The sequence below is a fragment of the Chamaea fasciata genome, unplaced genomic scaffold (genome assembly GCF_029207755.1).
Source record: "Chamaea fasciata isolate MVZ Bird 193981 ecotype frontalis unplaced genomic scaffold, bChaFas1.0.hap1 SCAF_1, whole genome shotgun sequence".
Lineage (NCBI taxonomy): Eukaryota > Metazoa > Chordata > Aves > Passeriformes > Sylviidae > Chamaea > Chamaea fasciata.
This window is the reverse complement of record NW_027094086.1, coordinates 4227747-4245873: the sequence shown is the minus strand read 5'-3', so window position 1 is coordinate 4245873 and position 18127 is coordinate 4227747. Positions and strand designations below refer to the sequence as shown.

Genomic DNA, 18127 nt, shown 5'->3' with positions numbered 1-18127 from the left:
ATCCTGAATTATATGTGCTGTGGGAACATTTTCATTAAGGAGTAAACAGAGACCATCTGTTATTGCAGGTATTTCATATGAAGCCCCTTCAAATAATAATTCCTTCTCGAGAGGATCCGGACAGTCCAATTATTGACTTGAATCTCCATCTTCCATTGCTGTGTTTCAAGCCAGAGCAGGTGCTGCAGGTAAAACTAACTTGTACTTTAAAATGTTTTAGAGATTAACAGTACTGGTAATTTGTAATTTAGGGAAAAAAAATCAAGATGTTTATTTACTCAAAAAACTTTATAAACCCAGGAATTCAGAATAGTCTTAGTTCTGAATATTAGAGCTATGGCACAATAAACTATACTTCTTCTTAAGATATTCTGTTATTTGCAGACCAGATTAGAATAAGGCATATTGCATTTCTTTGCCTGTGGTCTAGAAATGGGTGCTAAATTTCTTAAGAATATATTTTAAAATGTAACTACCTAAGCCAATTGACAGATTTTATTTTGAATTTTCACTACATGCATTTCTACAAGATTTATAATATTTTTTTTTAATGTTTAAGAAAGGGCCTGTGAGAAGGATTGATGACAATTGGCACTCATACAAATAAGGTGTAAATGGTGTGGAAATAGAAAATGCAAAAAGCTATTTGCAAAGAATTTTTTTTCAGTTCTTCACAGACTCTTACAATAATATTGCCTGGAGTGTTGTTTTGTAGGTTTTCTGATCCAAGTCCCTGCTCACAGGCCACCTGTGAAGTTAAATTAGGTTGTTTAAGGTCATCAGTGTTATCTGAGCCACTTTCTCTAAGAAACCTCCTCAATCATGAGAGTTGGCAGTTCTGCCTTACTTTTTTGGGGTTTTGCCTACATGTGCATGTTATGAGTAAAAGTATCTCAGATCCTAAATGGTGCAGCTGATGCATCTTGAAATGGACATTATTTCATTTTGTCAATCTGTAAGGTAGCCACTAAAAACAAGCGTTTTGAGGTTGACTCTCACAAGCAGATGAAATATTTGCATTTCTAGTGTGTTCTAGATACCTCTTTGCAAGTATTTAACATTCTGGGTTTGTTTTCCAGATTATGACCTGTATTTTGACTGAGCAGAGAATCGTTTTCTTCTCTTCTGACTGGGCTCTGCTGACACTGGTTGCTGAATGCTTTATGTTGTACCTTCATCCTCTTCAGTGGCAGCACACGTTTGTGCCTATTCTGTCCCGGCAAATGCTGGATTTTGTGATGGCTCCAACATCTTTCCTCATGGGATGTCATATTGATCATTTTGATGAAGTGAGCAAGGTATGTTTTACACTATTACCACTCCTGATTTTTACTTGCAGTGCATTTGTCCCCTTCCATATTCGAGCATATTAGACTACTAAGTGTTTATGTACTGGGATCAACATCTGTTAAGGCAATTGCATTTCTTTTTCTTGAATGTAATTGTTGAATTATCCACAATTTAGTTGTCCACAATTTTCTACTTGTGGAAAAAATTTCAGTCCTTTTCTGGTTTACCTCCTTGATGAAATTGTCTGGGGAGTATGTAAATGAGAAGTAAATATTTTCACAATATAAGTATATGTACAGTCATTCTATTTTCTTTTGTTAAAAGGAAGGTGAAGATTTAATTCTAATTAATATAGATAATGGAGACATTTCACATTCAAAAATGGTTGAAGAGGAACTTGAGATTCCAGATGTTCCAGCACAAGCAGCAGAAACTTTCATAAAAAGGTGACAAGATCCTGAAGATGTGTTTGTCTTAGTGCATAAATTGTGCTTGATGCTCCAAGTTTTTTATTTTGTATTATTTATTACTATTACTTCATTCATATAAACCCCACTGTACTTTAAAAAAAGACAAATTGAAAATTTCAGTTAATTAGTATATAAGTGGCTTTAAGCAGTCATAATTACCAAATTATTTTGCAACAATTGGAATGCTTGTTTCTTTTTTATTATTGATACAGATTATACTCTGAACTTCACAAAGAATACTGAGTGCACTGTGATTTAATTGAGTGAGGCTCCCTGGAATCTTGTTAGCTTGGCAGCACTTATAAATCAGTCTTGCACTTCTCTAGCTGTAAGATGCACAAGCCTAAATGATTTCTTTTTTTTTTAAGGTATGAAAAAAATTGTAGATGTTAGGATGTAAGTTAATAGTTTTGTTCTGTGTGTAGAGTGCAGGGTCTGCAGCTGCACTTTGATCTGGAGCTCTGCCATCTCCGAGCCAGCACAGACCTTGGTGAGCTCCAAACCTGCAGGAGGGCTTGGCAGCAGAAACTGAACATGGATGTGCAGCAAACCATGTTGCAGTTAATTGTTAATATCTTCAGGTAAGTGGGTATAGTGTTTTCTATATTAAGAGCATGTGGTACTGGTTAAGACACTTTAAGCATCAATGAAAATATTCTCATTTTGTCTTATTTTATAGATATTTTGTAGAGCTTAGGTTTTGTTTGGGAATATGAGAAGGAGGTCCTGTAGCCTGATGGAATATGAGTCATTCATGCTTTGATGTATATAAAATATCTTAGATAGAACTCTTCTGATTTTGAGCTTGTCTTTTGAAGGAAGATTTCAGGAAGAGAAGTGCAGCCCTTGGAAAAGCTTAGGGCCCAGCAGGGATATCAGTCAAGTTTTGGTCACTCTTGTTAGAGGCACGTGAATTTAAACCAGGACAGGGTAGAAGAGCGGAAAGCAGAAACAAGAGTTCAGAACACCTGGGTGTGTTTGGACTGAGAATGGATGAGATACCTGAGGAGAGCAACACCTAAGAATGAAGAAGGGAGAGGAGCTGTTTAAGCTCAAGGACAAAGTGTTGGCACAAGAAGGGACAGTTGGCCAGGAGCTGGACTCAATGATCCTTGTAGGTCCTTTCCTACTCAGGGTAGTCCATAATTCTTTGGTAAGAAATGTGGGGTATTGGCTGTGTTTGGGGGTGGCATTTTAATAATGATGGGGCCTCTTGCTGGAGGTGGTTCTTCCCTTTGGATCAGATACTGAATTGCTCACAGGAATTCTTGACCCTTTCAGTCAGAGGTGCTGGTTTAATTTACGGAGTCCAAATACCAGGTGTCTGTTATTGGATCAGCTTAAGGAGTGTTCCTGCAAGTGTCTGGACCCTCCAAGAAGGACAGTAGCTGCTGGGTGTGGGGAATAGAACAGCCTTTACAGATAGCTTATTATGGAAACTGAAATGCATTTATTTCCACAGTAGGATTTTGTGGATTTCAGTGTTTAGCAAAGATGAGGAGAAATGCATTTTTGCTCATAACAGCTTGAACTCTTTAATGCACTGCACATTTGGCTGCAAAAAATGAACAGATGCTTTTCTCTCTAAGAGATAATAGGTATCACAAAGGGGTTGATTCTTTTGCTTTCTTTCTCCTTTCCTTCAAACTTTTTCTTTGTTCTTTTTTTCAGCCTTGCTTCTTTTATCTTCTAACTCTACCAGCATCCAGGTGTGAAGGAAAGTAACTCTCTGATGCAGTTGTGCTGCCAGTTGTTCTGTCTTCAGCAAAGCATTGTGGTGCTTTTGTGTGTGGAGGTTCCATGTTTAAAGCAGACAGTGCTAAATTATATAGAATTACATAGAACTATGTCCTTTTATTGAGCATACCTTTTCCTGACCCCATATGGTTGGATAAACTGTTAACAAGATGTAGTAAGAGCCCTCTTTTTCATGTGCCTGTTACAGATGCAATGTGATGGGACAGTGTGAGGTCAGGTCACATCTTTCAAATTGCCCATGAAATGTGCACTTGTCTTTTGTGCTCCAGTGGATTGTGTGTGATTCAGGAACTGTATGTGTAAATGGAATTCCAGGATTGGAGCCTAAGTCATGATTTACACAGATTCTCCCTCGTGATTTACTAAATCTCACAGAGTGTAAGTGAATTTGGCAGCAGATAGCCTACCTTACTTCTAAAAAATTTGGATTTTTTTCTATGATTCAGTAACCAGACTTGTTCATCAAAACTGAGTTTGCCTCCTGATGCTGCAGCACATTTCTGTTCTTCTGATGCTGCAGCATATTTCTAGTAGTACCAGTGGGCTGCTGTTGTTGCTAGAGTTGCTGCAGTTGCAAAAACAACTTGTGCACAAACCTCCAAGCAGATTTATTTGTTTTTGTCTACAGGGAGGTAAAAGACCATCTAAATTATGAACATAGAGTGTTTAACAGTGAAGAATTTCTGAAAACAAGGGCAATCGGAGACCAGCCATTCTACAAAAAGGTAAATTCAGTGCTGTGATTATCTGTTATTAATAAATCTGTATTTTAGGATTAATGCCAATATCTGGAAATGTAAAGGTAACAAAGTGATGAATCCTGCATGAGAAACAGTGTTTGTTGGATAAAGCTTCCAATATGTGCAAACATTCTTGAATTCAAATAGACTAAAAGGAAAAACTAAAAAAAACCTCTTAATATATCCTAAGCAGAGAAAGTGATTGGGAATTTTTGACCAGGATTTCAGATGAATAGAAATAATTAATATATTTTCAGCAGCAATTTCAAATGCTATAAATGAAATTGTATCAATTTTATGAATTCAAATTTAATATTAGTTTAAAACTCAGGTGTACGTATTTAAGAAGAGCTTTGAGCAGCTGACTCACTTAAATACCAAATAGCAAAGTGGTAGGTTTGCTTTCAAGTGAATCTTAGAAAATAACATAATATGAAGTAGTTATTAGTTATTAGTAATGATTAGCTGTAATATAATAATAATAATATTATAATATTATTTATTATAATAACAAATAAAATTAGTTATTATAATAAAGTAGTTATTATTCCAGGTCTCTGGAATTGTATTAGGAAAACTCAAAAAAATCCATTAGGAAGGACTAAAATGTGGAATCTCCTGGGCATACAATTGCTGTATGTCCAGACATAATATGCCACCTACTGGAGGAATACTGGAAACAGGGAATCCTAATGCTTTCGGAGATGCTCTTTTACATTGGACGTTGCAAGTGGATTAGTGAGAGGCATTTGAACATTTATATAATAGACATGTTGTACTGCCTCAAATCCCAGATTTCACCTTGTTTAACTGTGCAGTAATGAGAGGTGATGGCTTTCCCTCCTTTTAATTCACACCTGGCATTTTTTGTGGTGTCCTTATCCTAAAAGTAGCAATTTGATCTTTTAGAAGTTATTTATAGATGACACCACAATAATTACCTGAGCAGAGAACAATTTTGAAGATGAAAAGATGATCCACTTGTCTTTTCAGCATGATGACGTAATGTTAATTTAGACTGTCCCAAAATTCTTGTTCCGAACTATAGACAGTATTATCAGCACTTGGTTTGGGTAGAAAGGTTAATATTACACTTGTAGCTCTGTTTTGCTCAGTATTTCTCATTTTTGTTTGGTTTCACTTCTTGGAGAGCAGTTTGAGATTACTGTTTTCCACTAAGCAAATATCTCTTGAAGCTTTCAATCTTTCTATTTTTGTGATTGCTAAATTGGAAGGTCTCAGTTTTGCATGTGTAAAGGTAATAAACATGAGCAAAACATGCTAATAAAAATGTAAATTTATGAATGATCCACAGTTAACTCCTTTGTGTCTCACAGGTTTTAGAGACCTACATGTTTCACTCTTTCCTTAAAGCTCGTCTGAACAGGAAGATGGATGCTTTTGCTCGGCTTGACTTAAGTACTCAGTCTGAAGAGGACAGGTGGAGTTTTCTCATTTCTTACTCTGGTTTTGAATCTTCTGTTGGTATCAGTGATAATAGTCCTTTTGACTCTATTGGTATGAGATCAGGTCATCTATAAAAAGATTATGATTGTTAACTCATTTAATTATGATTATTGTAAAAGGGTTATGTGAAAACACGGCTGTTGAAATTGTAGATTCAATACTATTATACAAAAAAGAAAAAAACCCAAGCCATAATTTAGTGTGTATGTGTTCCGAGTTCTGAAACTAGTAATGTGTTACTTTTATTTTCCTCAGGTTAGATTTGATGTTTCCCACCCCCAGAAGGCTGACGATAGAGAAAATGGCTTCCAGGAGAATCAGTGCTGAGCGCAAGGCCAGCCGGCGCATGGTGATCAGCATGCCCAACCTGCAGGACATCAAGCTGCCAGAGGACACCACCAGGATCTCCTCACTTGGAAAAGTGGAAACAGGTGTTGGTAAGGGAAGACTGTGATGGACAAAGACACTTCTGTTGTCTTTTGGAGTGACATGACTGAGTAATTGTCACAGAAAGAGTGTCAGCTGCTGGGAAGAAATGATGGGCTGAGTCACTTTGAGCTGGGGCCTCTCTGTGCTTCCCCTTGCTTGTGAAGTCAGTCTGTAGCCTGCTGTGAGTTTTGCTGGACCACAAAAGAGTGAGTGTTCCCAGTGGAATTGATACTGGAGAACTGATTCCTGAGTCCTCACCCACCTTATGTCCAGTTCTCTACTATCTTTAATTTAAATACAAGCTTAAGCTTATCACTGTTTAGAAAGAACTCCATGAGGGTTTTTTATCCCTTTTTAAAATTAACTTTTCTAGAATTGCTGTTATCTGATTAGGGAATATTCTCATAATAGGGGTGATAGATACAGAAATGTATTTGTGTCCCTAGAACAGCTGTGATCCTTCTTGTTTCTCATAACTGCTTGTTGCTGTGATGGGGATTCTGTTTGTTGTTTGGTTGTGAAGATATTTACATTCCTACTCCTTTCCCTGATCAATGTACTCTCTTGGTGTTTATTTCTAGCTATGAGAACACCCTCCAAATCCATCACCACATTCAAAATCCCTGAAATTCACTTCCCTCTGATGTTCCAGTGTGTTCACTCCTACTACACAGACTTCTTCAACCACCTCAGCAAAGCTATCAGTACCTTACCCCCTGAGAACTCTGCATTGCTGGCAAGGTACTTCTACCTCCGGGGCCTTGTTAGCTTGATGCAAGGGAAACTACTAAATGCACTTTCTGACTTTCAGAACCTAGAAAAAACAGACTTAAGAATTTTCCCTACTGATCTTGTAAGAAAAATAGTGGAGACCCTGCCTCGCTCGGAGCGCTTGCAGGCAGACCGCAAACCTGAGCTCAAGAGGCTGATAAGTCGAGTGATGGAAAAACAAAGGGAAGTTCTGAAAATAGATGACCATGTAAAAAATTTCGAATTGCCAAAAACACACATGCAGCTGGACGATTTCGTGAAGAGAATTCAGGAGTCTGGGATTGTCAGGGATATAGACACCATCCACCGGTTATTCGATGCCCTGACAGTAGGTGAGTACAAGTTTGTTGGGGGTTTTTTGATTATTATTTAGCATTGTCACATGAAAAAGGGAGATTTACTCAAACCCTTAGTGTTGGTTGGTCTGTCAGTGCCCTGGGAAAGCTGAGTCCCTTGTGCCTGACCTGTCTGTCAGGGTTCCACTGTGAGGACCCTTCACTGAGCAGCTGCTGCATGAAGGGAGGTTCCACTGACTTGTCCAGGGTCACCTGCCAAACAGAGAGACCTCTCCTGAGTGTCCTTTACCCACTGCCAGCCACTGCCAGCACCCTTGCAGGACTCACATTAACAGCTTAAAGAAGAACACTCTCTATTAGTAAAATTATCAGAGGTTAAAGTTTGAAAATTGCTGGTTGTAGTATCTGACTGCAAAAATACATTTAAAGCAATATATTAATTCAGAGCATTATATGGACAAGCTCTAATCCCCAGTAAGAGCCAACTTGAAATAATTATTCAGTTTGCCTAGAGTATGATTCTTACCCAACAGGTGATCCTGTGGGGGAAAAGGCAGTGTTCAGCCTGTTGACTGATCCCAGAATTTATATGGAGTGTTCTCCTAACTTCTCCCTATTCTTAACTCACTTTTATACTATTCCTTTATGTTTAAGTGGAGCAGGAGTGACTTTAGTCACACATTTTGCTCCGTGAGGGGTGGTTGAACCTGGATGGAGTATCTCAGGATAGTGCCTGAGACCCTTGGGATGGGGACATGGGCCTAGAATGCCTATACTTATATGCGCAATAGAAAGGCACAATTTGTCAGTTACTGTCCTTCTAAACCCATCTTCCTGTACAAATCTGTGTAATAGTTTCTCATACTAAAGGAGTTTTAAAAATTTTTAGGACAGCAGAAACAAATTGATCCTGAAACATTCAGAGACTTCTACAACTACTGGAAAGAAACTGAAGCAGAAGCTCAAGAGGTGAATCTGCCACCAGCAGTAATCGAGCATCTAGATAAAAATGAATGTGTCTACAAGTTATCCTGCTCAGTTAAAACCAACTACGGTGTAGGGAAAATAGCTCTGACCCAGAAGCGCTTGTTCCTGTTGACTGAAGGAGGCCGTCCTGGCTATGTCCCCATTGCTGCTTTCAGGGATATAGAGGTGAGCATCAGCTTCCTGTCCTCTGCCATGCCTGTGGATATATGTCCCATTCTCCAGAATGAGCTGCCTCTCGACATAAAGTTTTAGTAGGGAGAGTAGGAAACATTGCTGAAGTCACTATGTGAGTGACGAGGTGAAATTCTGGGGGTATGGACCAAAAATTTCATGACTGAAAACAAGAGGTTATAATCTCAGAGAAATGTGGAGCGCAGCACATAGGATGTGGAGTAGATAAGTTTAATAACATGAGCATTAAATGTGCTCATATGACTGAGGTATCAGTGGGTCAGCTTATATCCACTGTGGAGCCAAGGCTGTATGATGATGTTTAAACTTATTTTCATAAATCCAGCTCTGCTTAATGGTGTGTATGGACAACTGAAATAATTAGCTGTAATTAGAGAAAGCTGCCCTGTGGGCTGAGTACTGAATTTTATCTGTTATTTGGGTACAGTCTCCTTGTTTTCTCTTTCCTGTAACTTTCCAGGATGTTAAGAGCACAACTGTAGCCTTCCTTCTTTTGAGAATACCTACTCTGAGGATTAAAACATTATCTAAAAAAGAAGTCTTTGAAGCCAACCTTAAAACTGAGTGTGATCTCTGGTACCTGATAGTGAAAGAAATGTGGGCTGGAAAGAAAATGGCATATGATCACAAGGTATAAATACGGGAATTTGTAACCAAATAATATGAAGAATGTGCTTTCTGTCTCTGTTCTAAATAATTAATGCACTAATCTTAGATTTTCGTGGTGCTTCTCTTCCATGAAGAAAGGTCCAGCTTGGAAATGGGTACCCCATCCTATGTCTGCTGTATCTTTTCATATGGTTTTGTTTGCATATCCTGTATCAAGGTTGTGTCAGATCTGAAGTATTCCTGTAATAAGACTGGCTTCTGACTCACTGCTCCCAGACCTGGCTTGGAACATGGGATGTGGGAGTGGGGTCTGACAGCAAGTGACAGGATTTGTGCTGCAGAGGCAGCAACTGCCTGGTGCTTGTGCTGAGCATGACACATGTTGTGATTTTTGAAAATGGTGTCTTGTGAGAATAATGAGCAAGAGATAAACTACATTAAGACTTCTGTCTTTAGGATCCTCAGTATATCCAGCAAGCACTGACAAATGTTCTCCTGATGGATGCTGTGGTTGGTGCCCTGCAGTCCTCCAAAAGCATCTATGCAGCCTCTAAACTGTCTTATTTTGACAGGATGAAAAATGAAGGTCAGTCACAGCAATGCTACAAAGTCTGTTGGTGTTGCATCATCTCTTTCTGCTCTTTCAGTGTATATTCTGTTTTTCAAACTGGTTATCTGTAGAAATACAAAAAGAGGTTAACCTGATTGCACTTTAACAAATGCAATTTATTTAATAGTAAGGAGAAAGCTTAGGGTTTGTTCTTTCCTTTTTGCTCTTCCTTTTTGTTCCCCCCCCCCCCCCCTTTTTTTTTTGTTGGTTTGGTTTGATTTTGGTTTTTGCTTCTGTCTCCATGCTTTTGCTTCTGTCTCCATCTTGGATGCTGTGTTTTTGTCTTGGCTTTTTTGGGTGGTGGATGTCTCTGCTACAGAATTCATACAAATGGTGTTTGGCCTCTCAGCTAAAGCTAGAGGGAAATAAAAATGTGAAAAATGTGAATGAATGGTGTAGAATTGCTATTGCATAAGAATTGCAGTTCTATTTCAGACCTAAATGTACACTTAATTACCTTCTAAAAATCTATTTTAGTGCCTATGATGGTCCCCAAAACAACTTCAGAGACACTAAAGCACAAGATCAACCCCTCAGCTGGTGAGACATTTCCACGGGCAATAGATGTTTTGCTTTATACTCCAGGTAAGGTGATGTGCTGCTCCCTTTAGGTTAGCCCAGCTTTAATTAGCCAATAAAGCACATTATCTCATAACACCTGGTATTATGCCTGCCCGATGTGTTCACGTTCTGACATGGATTGGTTGTGTGTTGAATACTAAAACAGAAAAATCATTTAAAAAGAACAGTAACGTTGCATATTAAGATACTCCAAGGCATAGTTTTCACTGTCTTAATTTGCCTTTCTCTGCACATGTGCCTTATCACAGATTTCAGTTCTGTGTTAATGGGTTGATTTCTCATTAAGATTTCTGGCTCACTTACTGAGCCGGCTGGGTGGATGGATGATGCTCCCCCATTGATCAATATTCATTGTTAGGTTTTTATTTTTCAGTAGAGTCCTGTGGGGGAGTTAATTTGAACCACAGTACAAGGAATAGTGTGCAGGGTGTTGGATTCAGTGGTGCTTTTCTTTCTTTCTTCATAGTATGAGAGGCTTTGATGGAGTAGACAAGAGTGAGTGGATTTATTAGTTGTATTTATAGGGCCTAAAAGCCTTCCTCTAATCTCAGTGAGCTCAGCTCTCAGTCATAAATGAAAGATATTATCTCTGCTCTGACTATCTTTGGAGTGTAAAATGAAATCATTGGGTGAACTCAGCAAACAGATGATAACAAGCACAAATGCATTGTGAGAACTGTCAGTCAATAACTGATGATGTAAATTCCAGAAGATGCATTTCATTACAAACCTGCTCTGCCTAATAATGGCTTTCCCACAGGTCTCCAAAAGTATTTTGTTTTCTTTTACCTCTCTCATCTTCTCTGCTGTATTTCTAGGGCATCTTGATCCTTCAGAAAGACTGGACAGTGCTCATCCAAAACTCTGGTGTGCTTTGAATGAGGGGAAGGTGGTGGTCTTTGATGCCTCAACCTGGTCTATCCAGCAACACTGCTTCAAAATGGGCCGCTCTAAACTGGTAAGACTGGCACAGGATCACGGTTCCTGCTTCAGCTGGGTGTGATTTTGTTGCTGTAGCCTGTTTTACCCTGAATCACATCATTCCTTAAAAGTTGTTGAGTTGTTTGGGCTTCAGTTAACTTGGAAAAGTGGAGATTTTTGAGGAAAGCTGAAAGGAAGCTAAATGGGTTAATAATAAAACAAGTCAACTGGTGAGAAGTGATGGATTGGATTTGGAAGGGCCTGATGGGTTCTTGGGGCAGGAAAAAAGGGTTGAAACAGTTGAGGAGAAAGAATAAAAGACAATTAACCCAAAGAGAAGATGAGAAGGGGAATCCTAGGAATAGATAAAAATTGGAGATTGGGAAGAGGTGTAAGGAAACCAGGTAGATGCTATTGAAAGAGAGATGGAGCTCCAAAAGAAAGTGTCTCAACCAGCAGGTGGGAGGGAGTGGTTTGTGAAAGACCACCTGAAAGAGTAACTCTCTCTGTGAAAAGGGAATCTGAACCAGGCATGCAGCCTGAGTGAAAAACACACAGTAGAAAGAACACACAGGGAAAGGGATTGGACATGTCACTTGTGTGAAAAAAAGAGAGATTGCTGTTGATGAGTGTGGGAGAAAGTCAAAAAGGGAGGGGTAAAGCTGATGATGAAGAGCTGGGTGGAGGAAAAATGGAATTCCAGAAGAGTCAGATACCTGAAAGAAGACAAAAAGGGTTGGCAAGTGATAGCTGGAGGGAGATAAATGAAGAGTGTGTGATGGAGGGAAGGACATTCCAGAGACAGTAGAGGAGACAGTGTTTTCTCAAACACTAGTTTTAGCTGAAGTAGGAAGTGTGAATATAGTGGACAGTTAGTTTGGCTTCCAGTCCAGAGGAAAGGAGCGCACTAACTTCTGTGGTTCCCCTGATGCCCTCTGTAACTTTTACTTTGTTTGGGACAAGAAGCACACCTATAGTCAGTCCCTAAGATAAATTATTAATCCTGTTTACTGAAGGATAAACTTTGCAAAGAAATCTGTCCTCTCATTATTTAAGGAGCAGAGCAAAGGGTAGAACACTGGAGAGCCAAGTCTTGATCTCCTACAGTGATCACCAGCATAGTGTAGCATCTGAATACAGCCTTTTCCATGTTACATTAAAGACTGATTTCTCTTCTAGGCTTTATTTAACCCAGCTTTTTCTCCCCAGACTTGCATGGTCATGGTGGAACAGAGTCAAGTGTGGATTGGTTCTCAGGACTCCATTATTTATATCATCAACACCCACAGTATGTCTTGTAATAAGCAACTGAATGATCATCGCTCTGATGTTACAGACATCATTGTGGAGAAGAAGAATGGAACACCCAGGTAGATCTAATTCGATTTTCCTAGATGTTGAAAGAATTTATTGTTTTAAGCAGGAGGGTTTGTCCTGCTAATAAAGTCTTCATTTAGTTCATTTTTGTAGCTCCCATATTGTGTATATCAAATAAGAATTTCCTTTTTAAATAAAGAGCACTGTGTAGTTTGGAACAAAGAGGACAAAGAAATGCACTTTTGGATGAGGATGAGAACAGCCAGGACCTGGTAGCATCCAGTGAAGAATTGATGCAGATGCAGTTTAAAGACCACTTCACTTTTGCTTTGAGCATGTAATTGATTACGTGTTTACAGGAAGCTTCTGGATTTTTCCTGCTTGATAATAAAAGGAATAATACATTTATTGTTCTGTTCAGGCAATATGCTTTTGATCTTTTGGTAGCACTGGGAAGAGTGTTGGCTGGAGGTCTTAACCTGCTGTCTTCCCATGGGAAAAGCAACTTCAAGGTCAATAGGTTGCCAGTTGTGCAGCAGGTGTAACTGGGTTTCCAGGAAGAATTTAACTGTTGTTGGAACCTTCTGAAAAAGGTTTGTTCATTCTGAGACAATAAATGTTAAAGATGAAAAGAAAAGGGATAGTATAACTTGTTTTCTCAGGTGCAGTAACAAAGAAGAACACTTTGAGATATTTTTGTTCTAACTCAAGAGAAAATTCACCAGGCAAGATTGTTCAGAGGAATTATAGGGAATGGTTTGTTGTGCTCTACTCCTCATGCATGATGTAATGTGCTCTCATTCACTGAGCTCTGAGCTAGCCTGCAGTCTTTCTAGTTGATACAGAGTTTGTAAAGGATAATCTTGAAGATCATTAAAAAGTGAACATTAATTTGGCTCACTGTAAAACTGGTTATTTTGCAAGTAAGTCTCCTCTGTGTGTGCAGTCTGTTCTGAACATGAATGTACACTATACTTCTTTATTTTTTAAATCTGTGCCAACAGCGAAGCGTATTCCAGCAGTTTAGATGGAATGGTGATTGCTTGGAACATCAGCACTCTCAAAGTGAACCGTGTCTTTCAGCTGCCCTGCCAAAATCTCACCTCTATGAAGCTTCATAACGACCAACTGTGGTGCTGTAAGTCCCTTCTTCAAACCGTAATAATTACAAAAATCATCTTCACATAAAGAAACAAGGCAGTTGTTGGATGTTCCATTTTATTTTGCTTTTTTCATCCATGTTTTGTAGAGATGGAAGAAGTGGGCACCTCTGTTACTAACTCTGTGTCATTAATATTGAAGGTACCAGAAATTGCATTCTTGTAGTGTCAACTCATGAGTTTCGACCTCAGATGAAAATCGAGCACCACCTGAAGGATGTGTGTTCCTCTTTTCTTGGCTTCCAGCTCTTCCCCGAGGTATTGCACATACTCTGTTGATACACTTTAAAGGAGGCAGGGCCATGTGACATTACAAGCCCTGGTTATTTTGATACATTTTAAGTCAGCAGTGCTTAAATGTGTCTTTCTGTGCTTTAGAGAGATGAAGTGTGGGCCTCCTACTCGGGGAGCAGTGACCTGCACATTTGGAACACCAAAGACCTTTCAAGGGCACCTCAAAAGATTCATCTTCAGGATTGCTCTGAGATTACTTGTATGATAAGAGTTAAAGATCAGGTGAGAGACATCTGGGCTGGTTTTGCCTCTTGTGGATTTCTTTACTGAAGTTTTGTTTGTTTGCAGCTGTCATGGGCTGTCACTGCTTCCTCACTGGGTGTGTGCATACGTACACAAGGTTTGGAATGTTGATTCCTCTTTGAAATCAGAGAAGCCAAAGACTGCCCAACACAAATGGCTGTTGTAGGTGTACCCCAAAATGCATGGCAAGCCAATCCCCTCATCAGTAATTAAATGTGTGGTGACATTTATTAGCCATTGACATTTCCAGGGAACTGTAGAAACTGGAAGTTTAGGTCCTTTGATATTTTATCTCAGGGCTTCTCAGAGTAAGCCTTGAAAAAAGGTTATCAGACAAACAACAAATGCCAATTAATTTGGCCCGTTTTTGTTGCTGACCTTTTCCTTGATTAGTTGCCACATCCTAATTCATGACAGACCAAAGGATCCGATGGACTCCTGCTGGTATCTTGTATCCCTGTCGCTGTTGGCCTCTGTGTACCTGCTTTTATGTGGTATCAGTAGCTGTGCAAATGATTGTAGTTGTGCTACCACAGGGGCTCATTCAGAGTTACTTTGCAAATAAAAAGCTAATATGTATAATGTAATAGCTAAAAGTGCTGGGAAAGCAACTTTTGGAATCTTTTTCTCAGATTTTCCCTCCTTCTTTCCTCAAAAATGATATTTTGAGATAGAATAGGGAAGTTTTCTCTGTATTCAACCTCTGGTTAGACTTTTGTACTACAATGGAAAATCATTTTAGGATATTCTCCCCCAAGGCAGAGATTGATATATTTAAACTCTGTTTCAAGGGAGTGAGAGGATTGTTTGGAACTCCCAAGGCATTGGGCTCTCTTTTGTTCTACTGAAGAACTTTCTTCCTTTCTCTTATTTTCATTAAGTAATTTATGAATAAGTTAAACAATGCTGAGCCCAATACGGACCCTTGGGGGACACCACTAGTGACAGGCTCCAACCAGACCCTGTGCCACCACTAGCACTTCTGTTCCCTCTACACGGCAATGAGTTATGGACAGGGAACTTGCAGCTTGGCAAAGGCAAAAAAACCCCCAACATTGATAGGGCTGTCAGTCACAGGCTCTAATTAAAAACAAGCCACTGTTTTTCCTTAGGAATCTGGAGAGGAACCCAGCTGCATGCTCTGTCTGTCTGAAATAGGATGTGTTCTGTCTGGCAGCTCAGCCTATGTCTTTTATTACGTATTATTTGACCCAATCTCTGTGGCTGTGATTTCATTCTGGACTTGCTGGTGCCCCAGTTCCCTGGAGAGCAGCAGGTTAATGAATTTCACTGCCAGCCCTGTACAGAGAAGTACTTTCTTCTCAGTGAAACTGAACTATTACTGGTTCCCACATGTCCCTGACTTCCTTAATTTCAGGGTGGAACAGTGGTTCTACATTCAGCTTATCTGCCCTTCTGTTAGTTCATAAACCTTTTGTAAAGGCTCCTTAGCTGCCTTCTCTCCAACCTAAGGAGTCTTGGCTTTTCCATCTTCCCTGTGAGAGTGGTGAGGCCCTGGCACAGATTGCCCAGAGAAGCTGTGGCTGCCCCATCCCATTCAAGGCCAGGTTGGATGGAGCTCTGAGCAACCTGGTCTCGTGGAAGCTGTCCCTGACCATGGCAGGGGGTTGAAATGAGATCTTTAAAGTCCCTTTCAACCCAAGCCATTTTCTGATCTTTGATCATACGACGGCTGTTCCTTTCTCTTGGCAGTTTTAGTTGCTCTTCCCTGGATTTTCTCTGCTCTTGCAGTGCAAGGCCACACTGTGCCTTACACAGGGGTAAGGGAGAGCAGCTCCAGTGCCGGCACGATCGGCAGCTGAACATTCCTGCATGGGGCACAGGGGGTTTCCTGAACTGAGGGAACCAGAGGGGAGCAGAGACACCCACCAGGAGCCCTCAGCTCATGCCACAGCAGCTGAGGAGACCTGGAGAGAGTCAGAAGCAATGATGGCCAAGCCCCTTATTTATATTCATGAGGAAATTTTCAGTGTTTCCCTTTTCCAGCCATGCATGAGGGAACCCTCACTGTACCAATGTGCCACATAAACCTCCTTGACTGTGTCCTGGACTGAAATGTGAAATACGGCTGTGGGTTTGTTTTGTTCCCCCAGCTGTGGGTTGGCAGCAGTGGGAGGCTGCAGGGCAAGAGCAAAGGGAAGATCTACGTGGTCAGTGCTGAGAGGAAGAGTGTGGAGAAGGAGCTGGTCGGCCACGCTGACGCGGTGAAGGCGCTGTGCTCGGCGGAGGACAGGTACGTCCTCAGCGGCTCTGGGAAGGAAGAAGGGAAGATTGCCATTTGGAAGGCTGGATAGACAAGCTATTCCAAGTGTTTCTGCCTCCTCTGGGGAAAGGCAAAGACCTGGGACTGTGTTTACTTCAGCATTTTGCATCTATTTTAACCACTTGCCAGTGTTATTGTCTTCTATTTATTGGGTTTCCGTCCCTGTGTTGTAGAAAATGGAAATCAAAGCAAATCTCCCCTCACACCTTGTCCTGCTCCTGCACATTTGGTAAAAGGAACAGAAATGGGAGAAGACAGGTCACTGTCTTCAAACTTGACATGAGGTAATGTGGAGGGTTGGGGTTACCTGCCTGGGGCAGGTCACGTTGGGAACACCAGAGCCAAATCAGTAATTCCATGGGAGCTCTTTCTCAGCATTGCAAGGTTGCTTAAAAAATGGATTTTATGGTGTCTTTACAACCTGTAATAAGTGGAAAAGGGCACTGAAAGGAAAAACCAAGTGCATTTGGACTTACAGAGTTGTCACTGTGATCATCTTTCTGAGCTCAGAGCTGTAGGTGGGCAATGTCCCTTACTGTTTGGAGGGATTTCTGGGGCTGTTTTGTTTAAAAAGCAGGCACATACAGGCTCTCCCCAACAGCACTGAAAGCTCCTCCAGCTGAAACAAGGTATTTCCAATGAATATTTTAGTTTTTAAATATGTAATATTTTAAAAATGTGGTTTTTCTTTGAAAACAATGCACAGCACTTGGCATTTGGAACAGTTTGTGAAACTGATTATTTTTTATCTGAAGCATTAATTTATTTAATTTCTGTATATATTATACTTGCTTTTGGAAGCACTTCTCAGTCTCTGCAGACTAACCTCTGCCCCTCCTCCCTTCAGTTCCAGTTTCTCCATTCAGAGGAACTGCTGTTTTTTTGGGTAGAACCTGTTAAATTTTTAAGTTCTGCACAATCTTGAAACCCCTCCTCAGTCCTTGGGGCGAGCACCAGGGGCTGCAGCCTGGAGGAGTTTCAAGAGCAGCATTCCCTGATTGGTGCCTGATGCACAGTGGTTTTTCCACTGGTGACATTTATCTGCAAGTAAAACAGTAAATCTGTGCAGAATAGTTTTATTTGCATCAGTGCAGAGTGGAAAACAGTGTCTAAAAGACTGTAAATAGAAGGACAAAATGGGCTGCTACTTTTTAAAATAAATATAAACCAGTGTAGGGCTAAATAGAAGGATATAAACAACGGGAAAATATTATGACTAGAAATTTTATGACTCTGTATAATATTTCTGCTGATAAAAGTCTTTTTTCATATCATGGTAACAGAAATTTTACTTTTTTAGCTTTTGTATCAATTTAAGAATATTAAACACTATATTCATACTCTGGCCTGTGTACTTTGTTCTTTTCCCTGTGCAATTTGATACTCATGAGTGATGATTTTAGGACTAGCTTGCATCCTCTCTGTGTGCTGTAAAGAATAATTTGCCTGGGGTTTTCTCTCTGTATGTTCTCCTTTCTGAAACAGCTTCTGCTGTAAGGTGTCCCCTTCTGAGCCCCGTATCTGTGATTTTCAGGTTCTTTCTTTGCTTCCCTGGCTTGGCCAGGCTGCCTGGGGTAAGTGGCAGGAATTACTTACTGAGTTCAAAGACACACATGGGCTATTCAGGAACTTTCCCTGGCTGCAGAAATGAACAGCTGCACCAACCTGCTGCCCACCTGCTGCTGTCTTCATTGATCTTCATTCCTG

The 18127-nt window shown here is 40.2% G+C and overlaps 1 protein-coding gene across 2 annotated transcripts in view; it reads left to right on the top strand.

The window, feature by feature from the left end:
- DENND3 (DENN domain containing 3) overlaps positions 1-17765 on the top strand; it is a 31809-nt gene extending 14044 nt beyond the window's left edge. Inside the window, exons 6-23 of one of the 2 annotated variants that reach the window (XM_066175368.1) lie at positions 69-188; positions 1080-1298; positions 1615-1736; positions 2186-2341; positions 4147-4243; positions 5596-5699; positions 5981-6162; positions 6736-7257; positions 8111-8373; positions 8861-9031; positions 9466-9595; positions 10097-10204; positions 11020-11159; positions 12332-12492; positions 13444-13577; positions 13742-13857; positions 13978-14115; positions 16251-17765. In XM_066175368.1, the coding sequence (XP_066031465.1) occupies positions 69-188; positions 1080-1298; positions 1615-1736; positions 2186-2341; positions 4147-4243; positions 5596-5699; positions 5981-6162; positions 6736-7257; positions 8111-8373; positions 8861-9031; positions 9466-9595; positions 10097-10204; positions 11020-11159; positions 12332-12492; positions 13444-13577; positions 13742-13857; positions 13978-14115; positions 16251-16451 (3084 nt within the window). In that variant the 3' untranslated portion in view covers positions 16452-17765. Of the gene's footprint in view, positions 1-68; positions 189-1079; positions 1299-1614; positions 1737-2185; positions 2342-4146; positions 4244-5595; positions 5700-5980; positions 6163-6735; positions 7258-8110; positions 8374-8860; positions 9032-9465; positions 9596-10096; positions 10205-11019; positions 11160-12331; positions 12493-13443; positions 13578-13688; positions 13858-13977; positions 14116-16250 lie in introns of those variants that run through there. The other variant, XM_066175377.1, reaches the window with a different exon arrangement.
- The last annotated feature ends 362 nt before the right edge of the window (positions 17766-18127 follow it).